This window comes from Microcebus murinus, chromosome 7, assembly GCF_040939455.1.
Source record: "Microcebus murinus isolate Inina chromosome 7, M.murinus_Inina_mat1.0, whole genome shotgun sequence".
NCBI lineage: Eukaryota > Metazoa > Chordata > Mammalia > Primates > Cheirogaleidae > Microcebus > Microcebus murinus.
Window position 1 is genome coordinate 54,546,436 of NC_134110.1, and position 20,903 is coordinate 54,567,338.

The 20,903-nt window shown below is 35.7% G+C and overlaps 1 protein-coding gene across 2 annotated transcripts in view; it reads left to right on the top strand.

Moving 5' to 3' along the window:
- Window positions 1–43: 43 nt before the first annotated feature.
- Window positions 44–20,903, top strand: part of NUDCD1 (NudC domain containing 1) — an 83,026-nt gene continuing 62,166 nt past the window's right edge. For both annotated transcript variants that reach the window (XM_012786309.3, XM_012786310.3), the window contains exons 1-2: window positions 44–352; window positions 14,170–14,324. In XM_012786309.3, the coding sequence (XP_012641763.1) occupies window positions 235–352; window positions 14,170–14,324 (273 nt within the window). In that variant the 5' untranslated portion in view covers window positions 44–234. The remainder of the gene's footprint in view (window positions 353–14,169; window positions 14,325–20,903) is intronic.

Consider the following 20,903-nt stretch of genomic DNA (forward strand, 5'->3'; position numbering starts at 1 on the left):
GTAAGAGAGTCCAGAGCCTGCTGTCGCGCGGGCGTTAAGTTCCCGGGAAACTACACAGCCCAGCATGCAACAGGGTCCACTTTATCACGGACACTACATTTCCCAGAAGGCAGTCTGCGCCGCAGTGTTTCCTGGGATGGGAACCACGCCGCTACCCAGCGACAGTGCTGGGAGCGAAGCGCGGACCTTTCAACAAGAGCTTTATTAATTCTCACGCTAGGTCCCTGGAAGGCGATGGAAATGGCAGCTAATTGCTCCCTACGGGTGAAGAGACCTCTGTTGGACCCCCGCTTCGAAGGTTACAAGCTCTCTCTCGAGCCGCTGCCTTGTTACCAGCTGGAGCTTGACGCAGGTGGGAAGCGGCGGCGCCCCTACGCACTCCATTCCTTTCCCGTTTCGGCTGCCATCCGCCCGAACCTTCCCGCATTTTCTTTTTCTGACTTTGGCAAGCAAGGCGACCGTGGCCTTCCTCATTGCCCGTCCTGCTGGGGGCACCCAGGGTGGCCGCTTCCGGACAGTGATGCCCATCCCAGAACCCTGTGGGAGCCGCCTGCGCGGGGCTCTTTAGTAGCGGGACCCTGGGCCCGCCCTCGAGCAGCCCACGCCTTGAGATCTGGCACGCGGGTGCTTCTTGGGCTACAGCCACCTGTTTGTCCCCGGGCTGGCCTCTGTTGTGGGAAAAGCACAGGACATTCTTTCCTCCTGGAGCATCATCTGTAAACGTGTGCGTTGAGAAACCACACCTCTTTGGAGGACTCCTTGCTCTTGCTTCCTCGGACGGAGAGCCTTTTCTTAGAAGAGAAACTATTAATACATTCCAGGCAGAGTATTGTCATTTACTCAGGTCCTTGCACACTAAGACCTCTGTCGTAGAGAACATTTCTAGAAATCTTTGAGGAAAAGTTGATTTAGTACCCACACTGCTGCTACTTGTTTTGTTTATCTGTAGCTGGCCAGAATATTCTCATCCTTGTTTTAGTAACGTAAAGGACAGAGTTTTTGTTAGAGTCTAGAGATCTGCATTTTTTTAATGCGCACTCCTGCTGATTCTGATACATGTTGTCAGTAATCACACTTTGAGAAATACTGGAATACAGTTAATTAATAGAGCATCAAATAAGTATTCATTTATTAAATTCAGAAACATCTATCGAGTGCCTGTTTTGTGTTATGTGCTGATGATATCAAGAAGAAGAAGACACACAGTCCATAACAGAAAAGGGATATTGTCTAGTTAGGAAGAAAAATGTAAACAGATAATTATAAAACCATGTGGGAAGGCAATGATAGGGATATGTACAAAATACAATGATATATCTATCCTAAACCAGCCTGGGGGATCTGGGAAAGCTTCCTGGAGGAGGTGATGTCTAAGTTGAGTTTTGAAGAATAGGTAGGAGTTGACTAGGGTAAAAGAAGATGAGCTTGGTTTTTGTTTTCATTTGCTTCCTTTTCATCTTTCTCACCATGTTATTTCCAGTCTCCCTCTGTCGGTAGGTGGTGCTGCTATGTTTCGTTAGCTAATGCAGTTCAAAATAATAACTAGTGGCTCAAAGCACAAAGCAGTTATTTTTGCTTACAAGTCTGTAGGTCAGTCAGCTAAGTGGTTCTTTTACTCCTGGCTGGGCTCATTGGTGCATGTTTGTTCAGTTATGGGCCTGCTAGGCAGCTCTGCCTATCTTATCTGGACTTCCTCATGTGTTCCGGGGTTCTCAGGCTATAGGCTGGTTTAAGATTATTTTCGATGGTCTCCCCTTGATTTTCCTTCATGAGATCTCTTATCCTTCAGCAGAGTAGTCCAGATTGTTTCCAAGAGACAAGTAGCAATGGGTAAGTGTTTTTTAAGGTTGCTACTTGCAACAAGTTTGCTAATGCCTTATTGGCCAAAGCAAGTCAAATAGTCAAGCCTCGAGTCAGTGTGCAAGGTTATACCAAAGAGCATAGATCCAGGGAGACATAAAAAATTGGGACTATTAGTGCAAGTCTATTAGTTGTTCATGCTGGAGTTATCTTTGGTGTATTTCTTCTCTTTTAGTCCCTGTGCAATATAGCAGAAAGTTGACTCATCTCCAGATTTTGATGTCTCCATGCCTCCACCCTAGTCTAAATCACATTTGTCTCTTACCTGAACTATAGTAGCCTACTGATATGCCTTCCTTGCATTCACTTTTGTGCTGTTCCATTGCATCCTCTATACGACAGTACTTATCATCCTTTTAAATTCTGTATTGATGTCTCATTTCCTCCTCTAGAGTGTGAACTCCACGAAAACAGTGATGTTTCTCTTTTGCTCACTACTCTATCCCTAGAACTTAGCACATGGTGAATGCTCAATAAAGTGAATGAAGAAGAGGAGTTGTTGAAGTTACTGCATTCATGGGAAAGTGTGAGCAAAGGGAAAGGGAAAAAATTAATAGGTTGTATGCTGTAGAATATTGCAATCTTAGATTGCTGAAGCAAAAAATCTCCTGGGAAAGTAAGAGGAGATAGATCAGAGAGCACCTTGTTTGCTTTTTGGACTTTATCTTATCAATCAGTGTTTTGAGTTTTTTGTATTGGGCCATTACAATAAAGAATAAAACTCAGCTATCATAGTTTTGCCAACTTTTTAATTTGCTAAGTGGAAATGTTTCTTAAAAACTATCATATACTCACCCATCTTTTCATAAACAAAAGCATGTTTAACACCAAAAAAATTAGGAAGCAAAATCTCACAATAAGTAGTCTTCCAAAGTGGATACATTTTTATAAAAAGTCACAAAGTTGTCGTTTTTACCCACTCATTTCACCAGAGTTGATCTTGGATTGTTTGGGATGCACAACTGGAGGATATGAGGTGCCATTTGAAGATTGTTAAGTATAGAGAGGAAATGAACAGATTTGGGTGTTGGATGGAACAATTTATTCTCAGACTCTGTGGAGGTTGACTTTAGAAAAGAGGAGGAATGGAGACAAAACAATTTGGAGGCTTTAGCAGTAGTTCACGTGACGGACTTTCTTTAAGAATTATTGAGGATAGTGAAGAAGAGATTATTTCTTTTAAAAATCATTATTTCTAGAGGAATGAGGTACAACTGAGGAGCTTCTGACAATTTGATTTCTTTTAACTTAACCCAAGGAGTTCACTTTAATTTAGCAAATCTTTGGTGGATACATTGGGTGTGTGAAACATTACATTTAAGATGTGAGGATGAAGATGTCTTTGCTGCCAGACCTAGCTGCACTGAGGTATATTCTTTTGTCTTAAATAAAATTATTAAATTATTCCAAAATTCCTTCTGCTACATAAATAGTACATATCACTTTCTCTTTTTCTATTCCAAACAACTAAGTAAAAACCTTTTTTTAAATAAAATTGTATTTACCCTTTGATTTAGTAATTCCATTTCTGAGTATTTGTCTTATAAGTATCCATTCCCTAGAATCTTCATTCTGTACATGCCTTTTCATATGCTTTACCACTGTATTTCACCTAATTCATGCTTCATTCTTTCATCTTGGTTTACATATTACTTCCTCAAAGAATCCTTTCTTGACTACCTAGTTATGATCGATGCTGTAGAATCTGTACAAGTTAGAATCTGTATTATCCTTTCCCATAGTACCCAGCACTTCATATACTTAATCCCACTTTGTGGCATTCAGTATCTGTTTTCTTTGCTAAGACTATTAGTTCTGTGTGGATGGGTCCCAGTCTTTTCAGTACTTTATCTCCAGGGCTGGAGCATGCCTAATAAGTAGTAGATGATTTTGTTTCACATGCATATTAAACAGCTTTATTGAAATAAATGACAAAGTGTTCAAATTAACAATATATAGATTAACAAGTTTTCACATATGTGTACACCCATGAAGTCATTACCACAATCAAGATATTAAACTTAGCCACAATATCATCCCCAAAGTTTCCTTGTGCCCTTGTGTCACCATCTCTTTGCTCCTCCTGCATCCCTCCATCCCCAAGCAAATACTGATCCACTTTCAGTAGATTAGTGTGCATTTTCTACAGTTTTATATACATGGAATCAAACACTATATGCTTTTTTTGGTCTGGCTTCTTTTTTTCAGCATAATTAATTTGAGATCATTCTTGTTGCATGAGGGAGGGGTTGAAATCTCTGATTATAGTTGTTGATTTTTGTATTTCTCCTTGTGATTTTATCAGTTTTTGCTTTATGTATTTTGAAGTTCTGCTAGCTGCATATACTTATTGGTTATTATGTCTTCTTGATAAATTGACCCCTTTATCATTATGAAATAACATTTTTTATCCATGGTGATATTCTTTGCTCTGAAATCTGTCTGATATTAAAATAGTCGCTCCAGCTTTTTTAAAATTAATGTTACCATAGTATATCTTTTTTCCCCATCTTTTTACTTTTAACTTGTGTCTTTGTATTTAACAAGCATTTGTTATCAGCAGAAATACTAAGTTTTTGGTTTTTTATTCAATCTGACAATCTCTATTATTAGACTATTTACATTTAATGTGATTTTTGATTGGGTTAGGTTTGGGTCTTTCATATTGCTGTTGGTATTTTGTTTGTAGTCTTTGGAGAATGGAATTTTCCCACTTTTCTGCCTTCTTCTGAATTTTTTTAATTAATCCATTTTTATTTCTTTTGTTGACTTATTAGCTATGTTTCTTTATTATTTTAGTGGCCTTTTTAGGGTTTATGGTATATACCTTTAGCTTACTACATTATAAGATACATTCAAATGTTATTAGGTCATTAACTATGAAATGTCTGATTTTGAATCAGAAGTTTAGTTTATTATATCTCAAACAAGAAGCATTACAATTAATTAAAATATTAACCTCAACTATTGACACAGTTTTGCCATCTTAATGGTAGCTTGTTTATGCCAGCAGCTGAGATGCCTGGAGAGTGAGTGGCGATGAAATCGCAAAAGGCGTTTTCCACAGCTTGTTGAGAATTGAGTATTTTTCCTTGTAAGAAGTGACTCAAAGCCTGGAAGCAGTGGCAGTCAGTTGGTGCAAGGTCTGGTGAATATGGTGGATGAAAGAGTTTCCAAGTTCAGCCTCTGTAGTTTGAGCAGCATTGTTTTTTGCAACATGCGGTCTTGCAAGAGGATTAGCCTGTCTCTATTGACCAATCTCAGCTGCTTAATTGCAAGCATCCTCATCATTTCATTCAATTGGTTGCAGTAGACATTGCTGTAATCAATTGACCAGTTTTCATAAAGCTATAGTGGATAATACCAACACTGGACCATCAAACAGACACCATTAACTTTTTTGGATGAATATGTGGTTTTGGACTATGTTTTGGCACTTTATCTTTATCCAGTCATTGTGCTGAATGCTTGCAGTTGTCAAAAAGAATCTATTTTTCATCACACATAACAATATGGTGTGGAAATGGTTTGCCTTCATGTCGTGACAACAAAGAAATTCAAGCTTCAAGAAAATTTCTCTTCTAATGTGTGTTTAATTCATGGGGTACCCATCCAGCTTCTTTACCTTGCCACTTTGTTTCAAATTGTCCAATATTGTTGGAATAGTGATGTCAAACTTTGCTGCTAATTCATGATCAGTTGAGATGGATTCGCTTCTACTACAGCTTTCGTCTCATTATTATCCACCTTGGCCTGAGGTCGCCCACAGGCTCACTTTCAAAATTAAAATCACCAGAATGTAATTTCTCAATTTCAACAAACCATTGATGTACTGTGTGTGTATTCATTAGCCACATCCTTCCCAAACACTTTGATGATATTTCAAGCGGTCTGCGCTGCATTGGTTCCATGATAGAACTCACATTCAAAAAGAACATGAATTTTTGACTTATTCATGGTTTCACAAAATTGCTCTAAAACATGTGAAAGATAATTACAAGTCAAAATGTGCATCTGAAAGACTGAGGATGTACCTTCATAATAGGAAAAAATAAACAAGAAGTGTCAAAGTGAAATGTCAGTAGATATCAACTGTCAAACTTAGTACTTAAGGAAATTGGACATCTCATACTTAATGACCTAATATACTATTTCATATGTAATATAAGAATCTTACAGTATTATACTTCCATTTCTCTCCTTGCCTTTATGTGATTGTTGTCATGCATTTTACTTTTACATATTATAAACTCCACAATACATTGTAATTATTTTTGTTTAAATAGTTAAATATCTCTTAAAGAGATTTAAGCGATAAGGAAAAAAGCTTATATATTTACTCATGTAGTTGCCATTTCTAGCGCTCTTTATTCATTTATATAGGTCCATATTTTTATCTGGTATAATTTTCCTTCTTCCTGAAAGACTTTAATATTTCTTGTAGTGTGTATCTTCTGGTCATGAATTCTTTCAGTCTTTGTAGTCTGAAAACATCTTTATTGTGCCTTGGTTTTCAAGAGATATTTAAAAAATTTTTTCTTACAACATGTTAGAGATACAGCTTCATAATCTTCTTATGTTGTTTCTGATGAGAAATGTCACATTATCTTATCTCTGCTGCTCTGTACATAGCATGCCATTTTTACTCTGGCCCTTTTTAAAATTTTTCTCTTTTACATTGGTTTTGAGCAGTTTGATAATATGCCTAGGCATGGTTTTCTTTATGGGTCTTACGCTTGGGGTTTCATCAACTTTGGAAAAATTTTGGCCATTATTTCTTCCAGTTTTTTTTTTTTCCTTCTCTCCTTTGAAGACTCCACTTATCCATTTTTAGATCTCTGGAAGTTGACCCCAATTCATCAATGCCGTTTCACTTTTTCTTTCATTCTTTTTTCTGTTTTATTTTGAATAGTTTCCATTTTCATGCCTTTAATTTCATTAATCTTTGCTTTTGCAATGTTAATCTTTCGTTATTCCCATGTAGTGTATATTTTTTTATCTTTACATTGTAGTTTTCAAATCTAGAAGTTTGATTTAAATCATTTTTACATCTTTCATGCCTCTATCATTTGGACATATGGAATACACTTGTAATAGTGGTTTTAATATCCTGTTCTTTTACTTATAACTTCTATGTCAGTTATGTGCTGGCTTTTATTAATTGGTCATTCTTATGGATTTTGCTGTCTTTCCTTTTTGCATGCCTTATAATCTTTGATTGGTTACCAGATATTGTGAATTTTATCTGGTTTGGTGCAGGATTTTTTCATATTCTTATAATGTTCTTAAACTTTGTTCTATGATGTAGTTGAGTTATTTCAAAACAGATTAATTCCATTGGTTCTTGCTTTTATAATTTGTTAGTCTGGTCTAGAGTGGTGCTCAGTCTATGGCTAATTATTTCCTACTAATGAGTCAAGACTTTTCCTGTGTACACCATCCAGTAACCCACAAATAAGGAGTTTTCTCCATTCTGCCTGTTTTGGGAACAGTTTACAATTCCCAGCTTTTTGTGAGTGCTCAGCACTGTCCCCTCTAATCCTACTTTCCCTGGCCTGGGATAATTGCCTCAAACTATGCTGGCTATTCTCTACTTGAGGGAGACCCTCTGCAGCTCTTTCTTCTCTGCAACTCTGTCCAATGGACTATAACTGCCTTGGTCTCCCTAGATTTCCATCTCAGTTTCTTCAACTCAGGGAGTCTGCCAGGTTCTAACTCACTTTCCCTTCTTTGTGCTGTGGTCTGGAAACTCCTCAAGACAGTAAGGTGGGGCAGTATTAGGGTTAACCTCTTATGTTTCTCATTTCTTAAGAATCACTCTCTTTAGTTGCCTTATGATTAGTGTCTTGCAAACTGTTGTTTCATGTAATTTTCTCTGGTTAATTTTATCTTATTGGTTGTTTCTGGTGGAAAGATAAATCTGGTTCTTATTCCTACATCTTTGCTACAGACAAAATTTTTCAATATATATTTTTAAGTGAAAAAGTTTCTTTAGAATGATGGAGCTAGAAACAATTGAAAAGGGTTAATGAAGATACTGAGAAAATTGGAGTATACACTGTGTTTGAAAGAAGTTTGAGGCCGGGGTGCGGTGGCTTACGCCTGTAATCCTAGCATTGTGGGAGGCCGAGGCAGGAGAATCCCTTGAGGTCAGGAGTTCAAGACCAGCTTGAGCAAGAATGAGATCCCATCTCTCATAAAAATAGAAAAATTAGCTGGGTGTGGTGGCATGCATTTGTAATCTTAGCTACTTGGAAGGCTGATGCAGGAGAATCACTAAATCCCAGGAGTTTGAGGTGGTTGTGAGCTAGGTTGATGCCACAACACCCTAGCCCAGGTGACAGAGCGAGACTCCATCTCAAAAAAAAAAAGAAAAAAAAGAAGTTTGAGGCCGGGCACGATGGCTCACACCTGTAATCCAAACACTGTGGGAGGCCTAGGTAGGAGGATTGCTTGAGACCAGGAGTTCGAGGCCAGCCTGGACAACATAGCAAGATCACATCTCTATGAAAAAACAATGCCTATAGTCCTGGCTACTTGGGAGGCTGAGGCTGAAGTATTGCATGAGCCTAGGAGTTTGACGTTGCAGTGAACTATGATGATGCCACTGTACTCTAGCCAGGGCAACAGAGCAAGCCGAGACACTGGCTCAAAAAAAATAATAGTGAAAAAATAAGTTTGAGAACAGGGCAGGAGAGAGTTCTGCTTTGAGTGCAGGACAGAGAGGAGAAAATCTTTTTCATTTGTTTGTTTTGTGAGTGGGGAAGTTTTCAAAATACTTAAGTGGAAAGAAAGGGACCAGTGGAGAGGAGATTCTTTATGGCAGGAGGAAATGGAATCAGAAACACCTATGTGGGAATTAGCCTTGGAAGGAAGAAGAGGAGCAGGGAAATAAATACTTACCTTCTTATGTGCCTTATAGCAAATACACTGCAGGTTAATTTAAGCTTGTCAATAATTTTGTAGGATAAGTGTTCTTAAACTCCAATTACAGATGAGGAAATGGGGACTGGAAAGGTAAGCTACTTAACTAATCTCATCAGTGGCAAAGCTGGACCCTAAAGCTCATGCTTTTTCTAATGATCTGTGTGGTCACTCTGGGCTATTTCTTTCTTTAGGGAAAAGAACAGCTGGTGAAAATTTAGGTTATAATTGGACTAAAGGGAAGGAAGAATCATGTAACCATTGTATTTATGTAGAGTTGCCTATAGAAGTCATATGTACTCTTATGTAGGAAAATATGAGAAAGATAGCTAGATGAATGTGTTATGATTATGGAAATATTGCATAAAGTAGTTTCATGGAAGCAATACTCCTAACTCTGGCCCTGCCCTGTTTCACAAGTTTTGCTTCAGAACTTGCTATACAAACTTGTACTCTTACTTTCATACATAACTAGTAAACTCAATAACTGGATGAAAAAGAAGACTTGACTCATTTGGTTTATTCTAGAAAATAAATGGTTCAAGAAGTGACATTCATTTGTAAGTTAATGTTCTTTGCTAGTCTGTCCCTTTTTTAAACTACTGTACTTTGCTTGTATAAATATTAGATTGAGTCATATTTAATGATGTCGAAAGAGTTAAATATTGGCAATTTCATATGGTTCAACATAGTAGTATGTTTTGAGAGGACAAGAAGCATTAGTGAATACTGTTGTTAGTACCATTAGTTATTTACCAGTGTATGCCTAATGCCAAGAGCAGTGTCTGGTACATAGTAGACATTCAGTAAATAATTTATGAATGAAAAACTATAGGCTTTTGTGGTTCCATGAGGCTTTCCTAGTTTTCCTATGAAAACTAAGTTTTGAGGTTTTGTAAGGATTTGGGGCAAAGATTAGGGGAGAATCCCTTCTTGTCAGGCCCTAAGTTCTTTTTAAAAGACTGAGACAAGGATTTTTTAGCGGAGCTCTTCTATTTTCAATGGAGCATATCATTAAATAATACAATATTTACCATTTAAAAGGTTCCTCTTCTTCAGCCCCTTCAAAGATCTATGTAGAGCTTAAGAGCTTCCCCTCCCTCGCACTCTTTTTCTTGGGAGGGCTTTGCCAGTGAAACTGTCACATCTGGACACTGCTTTTCTCCTTCAGTTCCTCTCTGCCTACCATTTTTATAGTTAAGATAATTGACATGATAAATGCAATCATAACTTTTCATTTGTCATTTGGGGCTAGAGAAACAGCCTTTTTCTATGCACTAACAGAGATTCATCTTGTTGGAATGCCACAACCACGAGGTGTTATAATAAGGCAGATGTCTAAGAAGCCTCTGGTTTGTTCAGTATTGCCCAGAGGTCTTTGCACAAATATGAAGAAAATGTATTTTTTATATCATTGTGTAATATTACTGCTCTGGACTATAATGTTGCCATGCACGTTTCCTGCAGCATTGAGTTTCATCCACACAGTGGTGCTAGAAAACCAAGAATTGATCATTATTTTCCTCCTAATCAGAATATGTATTTCTAACTGTTCCTTATAAAATAAACACTTCCTCAAGTTGTATAAGAAGTTTCCACAATCTCTTTCAAATCTATCATGAAACTATGATATTCATGTCTGAAATGTTTCCAATCTTCCATCATCCCTCAACCAGAGTAGCTTCCTAATGGATCTTCCTGGATTTAACTCTACTTTGTTCCAATCTCTTTTCCATATTGTAGCATCTATAAGTACTCTTTTATAAACTCAAATCTGAACTTTACTCTCCTGCTTAAAAAGTGTTAATGAATTCTTATTACATTAAGTTTGTCAGTGAAGATAAATAAAGACAGCCCTTTCACGATCCAATTCTTGGCCCAGTTCTCTAACTTCATTCACCTGCAGTCTTTCCCTGCAAGTCCCCTTGTTGCTCTGTACTTCAGCCAGTGTGGCCGCCTTTTGGTTCTTTTAATACAAGTTTTTCCTCCTACTTTTGCCTGATTTTTTTCTGCTTGAATAAGTCAAGGTGTGTGTGTGTGTGTGTGTGTGTGTGTGTGTATGTGTATAGGTCTATTTCTTCTTTCAAACGTTTGTATTGATACATAATAATTATATATATTTATGGGGTATATGTGATATTTTTGATGCATGCATATAATGTGTAATGATCAAATTTAGGATATCCATCACCTTAAACATTTATCATTTCTTTGTGTTGGGGACATTTCAAATCTTCTAGCTATCTTTAAATATATAATATTTATTGTTAACAATAGTCACTCTACCACGCTGTTGAACACTAGAACTTACTCCTTCTGTAGAATGATATGTTTGTGCCCATTAGCCACCGTCTTTTCACCATCTCTCAGCCTTCCTAGCCTCTGATAACTGTCATTCTACTCTCTACTCATAAAATTTACTTTTCTGTGGCCTTTCTGTGTCTGGCTTATCTCACTTAACATAATGACCTCTAGTTCTATTCGTATTGCTGCAAATGACAGGATTTCTTTTCTTTTCTTTTTTTTTTAATGGCTGAATAGTGTTTCATTGTGCATATATACCACATTTCTTTTATCCACTCAACCATCGATGGACATTTAGGTTGTTTCCATATCTTTGCTATTGTGAGTAGTGCTGCAATAAACATGGGAGTCCAAGTATCTCTGATATACTGATTTCTTTTCTTTTGGATGAATACCCAGTAGTGGGATTGCTAGATCAAATGATAGCTCTATTTTTAGTTTTTTGGGGGACCTCCAAATTGTTTTCCTTAATGGCTATACTGATTTATATTCCTGCCAACATTGTATAAGAATTCCCTTTTCTCCACATCCCTGCCAGCATTTGTTATTTTTATTTTTTTGATAATTGCCATTCTGACTGAGTTAAGATGATATCTCATTGTAGTTTTGATTTGTATTTCATTGATGATTAGTGAAGTTTATAATTTTTTCATATGCCTGTTGGCCATTTATGTGTCTTCTTTTGAGAAATGACTATTCACAGCCTTTGCTCACTTTTAAATGGGATGATTTTTTGTTGTTGAGTTTCTTATATATTCTGGATATTAATTCTATGTCAGATGAATAGTTTGCAAATATTTTCTCCCGTTCTACAGGTTGTCTATTTACTCTCTTTATTGTTTCTTTTGCTGTGTGGAAGCTTTTTAGTTCACTATAGACCCATTTGTCTATTTTTGTTTCTGTTGCCTATGCTTTTGAGGTTTTAGCCATAAAATCTTTGCTTACACCAATGTCCTGAAGTGTTTCCCTGTGTTTTCTTCTAATACTTTTATAGTTTGGGCTCTTACATTTAAGTTTTGAATCCATTTTGAGTTGATTTTTGTAATATGGTAAGAGACAGGAGTCTAGTTTTATTTTTCTGTTTATGAATATCCAGTTTTCCCAGGATCATTTATTGAAAAAGGTGTCCTTTCTCTAATGTATGTTCTTAGCACCTTTGTTGAAAATCAGTTGGCTGTAAATAACATGGATTTATTTCTGGGTTCTCTCTTTCTAGGTCTATGTTTGTTTTTATACCAGTACCATGCTGTTTTGGTTATTATAACTTCATAATACATTTTGAAGTCAGATAGTGTGATGCCTCCAGCTTTGTTATTTTTGTTTAGTATTGCTTTGCCATTTGGGGTTTTGTTCCATACAAATTTTAGGATTGTTTTTTCTGTTCCTGTGAAAAATATTATTGGTATTTTGATAGGGGTTACTTGAATTTATAGATTGCTTTGGATAGTATGGTCATTTTTAATAATATGAATTCTTCAGATCCATGAGCATGTGACATCTTTGCATATGTTTGTGTCCTGTTTAATTTCTTTCATCAGTTTTGTTGTTTCCTCGTAGAGGTCTTTTACCTCCTTAGTTAAGATGTTTCTTCTTGGGCAGATGTAGTGTCTCATGTCAGTAATCCTAGCACTTTGAGAAACTGAGGCGGGAGGATCTCTTAACACCAGGAGTTCAAGACCAGCCTAGGTTACATAGTGAGACCCCATCTCTACAAAAAATAGAAGAATTAGTTGGGCATGGTCGCATGCACCTTTCTGGTACACAGAAAGGTGAGGCAGGAGGTTCAGTTGAGCCCCCCAGGAGTTTGAGGTTGCAGTTTGCTATGATGACAGCACTGCACTCTATGCCCAGGCAACAGAACGAAACCCTTACTCAAAAAATAAAAAAATTCTTCTTAAGTTAATTTGTTCTCATCTTTTGTATCTTGGCTTAAACCTTGGAAAGTTTTCATTAATCTCCTCGAGTACATTAGATCTCTGTGTTACATATTCTCATGGCACCCAGTATTTTTTCTTTATAATATCACAGTTATATACAATTTATTATATAAAAATTATATAAAATTTATGTGATTATTTGATCTATGTTCATTTCCTCACTGGATCTTAAGTGCTAACAAGGTAGATACTGTACTCTTTGCTCATTACTGTAGCATTGCTGCCTATTAAAATATTTTCTGAATAAATGAGTGATTGAATGGAAGTCAGCCCAGATGTATGGTGGGTATTGGAAGTAGGAACAGATGAGCATTTTGGGAAAAGAAGATAATAGTTGCAATCAGAATACAGTAAAGTGAGTTTTATATTAAGGTAAGGTATTGGCCAGCGTAGTCCACCTATATATTTCCTGTCGTGGCAGAAATTAATTGCAAGTTATGGTCAGCCTTAAGCTATAAGGGTTCCTATCTGCATGGAAGGGCAGGTAGAGTGGGAGGGAGAGAGCATATTTGGCATATTTAAAATTAGGGAAGCAGCTAATGCTGTAGTGAAGAAAGCCCTGTTCTCTAAGTAGGAGACCTTGTTTCTGGTCCAGATATGCTGTTGTTTTGTTTTGTCACCTTAGGAATGATGTGGTATGACATTGGAGAGATCACTGTTTATGTTTGCATTTATTTACATAACTGTATAATGAGATAATAAAAACATTCTCTTAATGTGTATTAAAATGAATGAGCTAATAGAAGGAAAAACATTTGAAAAAGTATACAAAGACTTTATAAATTGGAGTTAATGTTTGCCCAGAAGATGGGAAGTTCTTCATTTTTAGAATTTCTGTTCTTTTATTGTAATTATAAGTAAGAGTTCATTAATTGAAAAAAGAGTCATGGCATAAAAAGCCCTATCCTCTATGACTGCTATAGTCTAAGTTTTGTAAGGGCCTGATTGTGTCAGTTTTACTTATTGTTTATCCTCCGCATTACAGTGCTTAGTCAGTACCTGGCAGTTATTTTTGAATGAATGGTAAAGTGAATTGTCATTTGTGATTGGCATTGTATGATTTCTTTGCCTTGTTGGCATTCTACAGAAAGGAACTATGTGAGGTAAAACTCTTGATGTTTATGTTTATTTTCTTGAATTTCAGCTGTGGCAGAAGTAAAACTTCGAGATGATCAGTATACACTGGAACACATGCATGCTTTTGGAATGTATAATTACCTACACTGTGATTCATGGTATCAAGACAGTGTCTACTACATTGATAACCTTGGAAGAATTATGAATTTAACAGTGATGCTGGTAAGACAAACATATAATATTAGGATTTTCCAGTAAGTTTTCCCTTTAATCTGATGTCCAGAGAATTGAGGTATACATACCTTTAGTATGTGGAATCCTATGTATATAAAACTCAATTTCTGCTTAATTCAATTTTAATTTTTCTCTTTGTTCCTGTTGCTTACACTTATGTATTCACCTCTACTCTCAATGAGGCAGGGGTATCCCAATGAAGGGAGGAAAGCCCCCCAACTGGGTTCTTGGCTTCAAGTGGGAAAGAATTCAAGTGCAAGCCAAGTAGCAACAGAGAGTTTATTGAGATAGAGACAGACAGTATATCCTACTCTACAGACAGAGTAGGGGTCTTCTCCCAAGCAGGAGGAGGACCCCTTATGGGACCATAGTAACGTTTTTAAATATTCAAAAACCTTGTTGGAAAACAGCCATATGTAACCAGCATTGTCTTGAGGTCAGGCCATAAAGGTTAATCATAAACTGTTATAGAAAGGTAAGCACAATGTGTAAGGCATCCCACTTAGTAATTGATCCATTCTGAGGTGGTTCTGGGCTGGCGATTGCCATGTTCAGAGTGGTTAGGGTCTGATATTGGTCAAAATGACTGCACTCAGGCTCCCTAGGCCTTCTCTTTCTGCTTTAACCCTACATTTTCACCACTGGGCAAACACTCTAATGGATATTATATATTAATGCTGATGTAGATGTTTGTGTCTGCTTTTCCTATGTGAGGTGTTTTCCTCAACTATAATAGTGGATTTGTCTCTTTTTTTGAGTGAATTTTTGCTTTATGCTTTTTTAACTATGTTACTTGGATACAAATATTTAGCATTGTTTAATCTACAATGAATTGACTCTTTTAGCATTATGAAATGTCTTCCTTTATCTTTAGGTTCTGGGAATAATTTTTGTCTTGAAATCATCTTTGTCTGATTTTAATACAGTAGTTTCTGGCTTTTAAAAAATCTTTTTCTATCCTTTTTCAATTTGTCGGTGTCCTTGTTTTTAAAGTATGTCTCTTATAAATAACATAATTGGATCTTGTTTTTTATTCAATATGACAATCTGTGTCTTTTAATTGGAGAGCTTAGTACATTGACAATTAATTTAATCTAGTTCTGATATTCTTGGGTTTATGTTACCATCTTACTATTTCTTTTCAATTTGTCCCATCTGTTCTTTGTTCCTTGGTCTCTGTTCTTACTTTTCTGGGGGATTAATTAAAGTTTTTATTTTTTAAAAATTTTATTAAAATTCCATTGAATTTTCTCTTTTGGCTTTTATTTAAACCTGTTTGTATTGTTATTATTTTTAATTGTTAATATAGAGTTTATAATATTCATCCTTGACTTATCACAGTCTGCCTCTAATTAATATTTTGCATAACAATGTAAAAACCTTACAATGATATAATTCAATTTCTTTCTCCTCTTTGAGTTAATTTTGAGCTGTTTTACTTCTTCATATGTAAACTCCACAATACATTGTTAACATATTTGCTTCAAAGAACCAATAGTTATTGGTAGCTCCGTAACTACACTCTGCTCCTTCCAGCCCTCCTGTACATTGCATCTGCACAGTAGTCTGTCTGATTTGCTTGTGTAATATTATCATTTGCTTAAATTCATTTAATATTTCCTTCAAGACAAAATGCACATCTTAAAATATGTAATCTTAGAAAAGGCATTATATTTATGTGATTTAAAACAAAAAATTATAAAAGGTATTTAGTGAAGTCACCCTGATCCCATCTTTTATTTGTCCAGTCTGCAGTATTCATTTCCCTTGTCTAAGTTTCTTGTATGTCCTTCCAGAAGTGGTAGGATTTTTTTGTTATCGTTTTTTGGAAGTATGAACACAGAATGATATATATTCTGAAAATACGAAGTTTTCATCTTGGTGTATACAGTTTATAATGCCTTTCTTTCAAACCTTGTCTTTCTTTATACTCTGGCAGTATTAAACTTTTGCAGTTCTAGAGACATTGCCTACATCCTTTTTCCTCTGAGCCTTTTTCCCTATGTGGTAAACTCTACTTGGAGCATACTCTTAGTTCTGTGTCAGGCTGCTTCTGAATCTTTACTTAAGTCCCATTTGACCACTTCTTCATCTAGGAAGCTTGCCCTGACATTCTCTCTGTACTCACTCTTCTAGGAATATTCACATCAGTGGCTCTCAGATGTGCATGGGCTGTGAATTCCCTCTAGGCCAGAGATTGGCAAACTTTTTCTGCACGCAGCGAGGTATTTTAGGGTTTGTGGGCCAGACAATCCCCTGTTACTCTTACTCACTTTTGCTGTTGTACTAGGAAATCAGCCATAGACAGTTTGTAATGAATGAATATGGCAGCACTCCCATATTTTATTTACAATAACTTACAATGGATGGGAATTGGCTTGTGAACTGCAGTTTGCCAAGCCCTGGAAAAGGCCATGGGTTCTAGTACCCAGCACAAGGTTTGGTCAGTATGTTTGTCGCATGGATAACAGGTGTTGGAAGCCTGTTATTACTCTTGTGTTGTTAATAGAATTTTCCTCTTTTTATTTCTAACCCAGGTACTGGTATGAGTTCTGTATTGATCATGCAGTGTTTAATCTCAAACTGTTAGAAAATTTAGTTAGGCATTACCTGGTAGTGATAAATCTTTTCCTCTTGGTGGCACCTAAGGAAATCAGTGGATAAATAATTCTGATTATTTCTTGTTGGAGCAGAGGAGATACAGTCTGGCCTCTTACTCTCTTAAGTATTGGTTGCTTTTTATTGCTAGGTCCATACTCTACTAAGAATTATTATATAGGCCTAATGTGTATAAGCCAGCTAAATTAGTAGTACACACAGGTTTATTAGTTGGCTATGCTCTGATTTCTCTGACCAAATATGTTTTGATGTAGAGTTTTGCATACACGTATGTGTGTGTGTATGTACGAAAGTTTTCTTTTATCTTTTTTTATTAACTAATAGGGCTGTTGGTAGCATGTGCTATACCCTAAAGTTTGCCAGTAAAATTTATTCTACAATTATCTGACTCAGTAAATCAGATGGCATCATGGTGGATCTGACTGTTAGTTTTTGTAGTACCATATTCATAATGTTATTTTACTTTTTCGTACGTATCTTGTGGCACATACCAAGTAGTTCCAGTGCTCTTTGTTAGGGAACTACAGTACTTTAGTAGAAAGGGAACATATAAGATCATTTTAACATGTTTATTGAGAACCTACTCTTTGCAGAACACTTTGATGTATGTTCAAGTACTTATATGTTATCCTTTTTAGGTGCTAAGATAAGATTAATGTACAGGTAAGTATTACATGGTAATGTGTAAAAGCTGTCAAAAGGGGTGCAGTGAACTCCATACATCCTTGGCTTCAATTTCCTCATATGAAATAAGGACAATAATGAGGGTTTTTTAGAAGTTAAAGCAAGGTATATGAAAATGCTTTGAAAAGTGGAAGGCATCAAGCAAATACAAAGAAGTATTATTAGCATGTGCCTTGGGATATATCACTTTATGGGAGACAAATGGTGGCTGGCCTTTACCACATTTACCCCTGCATTGAAAGCAATAAAATTGTATGACAAGAAGAAATCATAGTAATACTAGATAACCTTTATTGAGTAGAGCTTATTACATATCAGGGATAATTCTAAGCACTTTACACCTACTGACTGTTGAATCCACACAGTACCCCTATGAGGTAGATACTGTTATTATCCACATCTTACAGTTGAGGAAACTGAGGTACATATAGATGTTTGTAACTTATCTAAATCAAACAGCTAGTAAGTGGCAGAGTCCAGATTTAAATGGTTCTAATCAAGAGTGCTACAGTGTTCTACCTATTCTCCTTATTACTGGTTAATAGAGACAGACAGTTTAGCAAAGTAAACAATATCACATGATACTCTCCGAGCAGGCAAAAGTACCCTTTGATCCTGACAAACTATGAAAAAAAAAAAATCCAGCTTAAACTTTTGTTCTGAGTGTTAAATTCTGTATCTTCTTTCTAATCTTAAACAGGGTCAGAATGCAGTAGACTAATATAAACTAAATACACTAGGCAGATAAAGATACATGTGCTTAGTGGTATGTGGTGTGTTGGTATGTGTTGAATAACTGCCTGGGGAACCAGGAGTGATTTGTAGAGTGCCACTTTCCATGGTGTAAAATACTCCTACCAATTTTGTAGCCAATTTCAAGCTACTGATTGCAAAATTCTTGGAAATTAAATACTGGGTTTCTATGAGTCAGTAGGAGTTGGCTTCAGCACATTTCTCTGTTTGCTAGAAATAGTTTAAAGAATGAAAAAGGAGACACTAAATAGTGAAATGTTACCTTTTATCTCATTTAAAGTGAAATATTACCTTTTATCTCATTTAAATTTGATGAGGGATGGATAGTTATTCTTTCATTTTCCTACCCCTTTCTACAGTAGTGATTTTTAATTTTCTTTTTCAAAGAAGAAAGAATGAAATAAGAGCAGGAAAGCAGAAAACCTCTTTTCTACCAGGAATTTTTTTCTGGGAAAAAATAGAAGCCTGTAGTTTTAAACATTAAGCTAATATTGAAGAATTAATTATCAGTTAAACAGCTTTCATGATAAACAATGTCTACAGTAGGAAATTTGAGCACTAACTGGATATTTAGTGATATTAAATATTTGATATTTAGTAAATGTATATAATAATTGTCAATAATCAATATTATAATTATTTAATTAATAGTTAATTTAATATTTATTTACTAACAAGATATTTAGTGATATTGTTACTACTTTTAAGTATGTTAATAATATTGTAGCTTTTAAAAAATCCTATTAGAGATAGGTACTAAAATACTTCAGATGGAATAACCAAGCTTTGCTTCATAGTAATGTAGGTATGTGTATAGGGGAAACAAGATTGACCATTTTCTAATAATTAATAGAGCTGTGTGATTTTTTTTTTTTTACCTACTTTGGTTTATATTTGAAGGTTTTCATATTAAAAAAGTAAAAACAAAAAAATCGCAAAAGAAAAATATCTGTCTTTTTTCTATGTGGGCTTCTACTTTCTTGTAGAGACAAGGAAGTAGTGCTTATTATAGTGAAAACACTTTTATGGTATATACATTTGTGATATTGTTGCGGACTGAATTGTATCCCTCCCAAATTCATATGATGAAGCCCTAATTCCCAGTGTGACTGTATTTGGAGACAGGGTTTTAGGAGGTAATTAAGATTAATTAAATTAGGTCATAAAGGAGAGATCCTAATCTAATAGGGTTTATGGCCTTAAAAGTTAGACAAGGAGCTCTCTCTCCAAGAGCACACACTAAGTAAAGGCCGTGTGAGGGCACTGTGAGAAGACCACTATCTGCAAGCCAGGAAGAGAGCCCTTACCTGAAACTGACCCGACTTAGACCTTGATGTGGGACTTCTTGCTTCAGAACTGTAAGAAATAAATTTATCTCTCCTTTATTTAGGTGATAACAACCAAAATCTTGAAGCATAATTCTAGATTACGGTGTTATTAGTTTGAGCTTCCAATCATAATGATCATTTTACTATTATTTCTATTAGTGAGTTATGGTATTTCACTAATTCTAGCCTTTGAGTTGTCTGGCAAGAAAGCTTATAATTTAGAAGCCAAGGACCTGGCTAGTCTATAGATTGGATTACATTTCTGAAGTAATCACTTTGGCTATAAATATATAGATTATATAATTGCTAATAATGGCTATTGTCAAACAATTGCTGAAAATTTTATGTCATGGTCATCAGTCATATGTTTATTTACTTAAATTCTTTTGGGAAGAAGAAAATTAAGACTGTTTAAACAAAATTAAAGAAAAAACTTCTACATGAGTAGTTAATGTAGGTATTGTGCCTCCCTTATCTTCGTTATAACTCTGTTCCATTTGTGAAAGATGATTCATACTAAAATCAAACTGACTCATTTAATCTTTATCCTCTGAATGTTTCAAAGCTTTTTTATACCGTGTACTTATGATTTGTGGCATTTACTTAGTCTTTAAAGATTTCTACCATTATTCATCAATGAAATCATATTTGTCCTTTTTTCTCTTTTAAAATTATTTTTGTAGAATAGAAGTTATTTGTGCATATGGGAACATTTTCAGTGAAGCCTAGCGATAGCAGTTTTAAATGTATTGTTTCTCCATTTTTGGGAAGGGAAGTTTGATTAGCTTTCCCTTGAAGACTCATCTAAACCCAGCTTTATTTGTTCTATTTTACTGGTTTTTCATCTTGCAGTATTTGCTAGAAAAAAATACAGTTGAAGATATCTCATATATCATTAGTTTGTTGATATGAATCATTTTCCGGAATAAGAAATGCTTATTTTTTTCAACAAACATTTATTTAATGCTGCTATGGTGATTAGTGGCCACATCCACAAATAAATTAATAACAGTGAAAATAGCAATAAGTTGCAGAAATAGCATGGAGGAGGAAATGATAAATGTTGAGGGATATAGTGTTCAGGGTAGATTTCAGAGAGAATTTCACAAAACCTTAACAGAGTTATGGTTAAAGATATGTTAATGAGTTAGAGTTTGCCATGCATATTGGGGCAACTATGTAT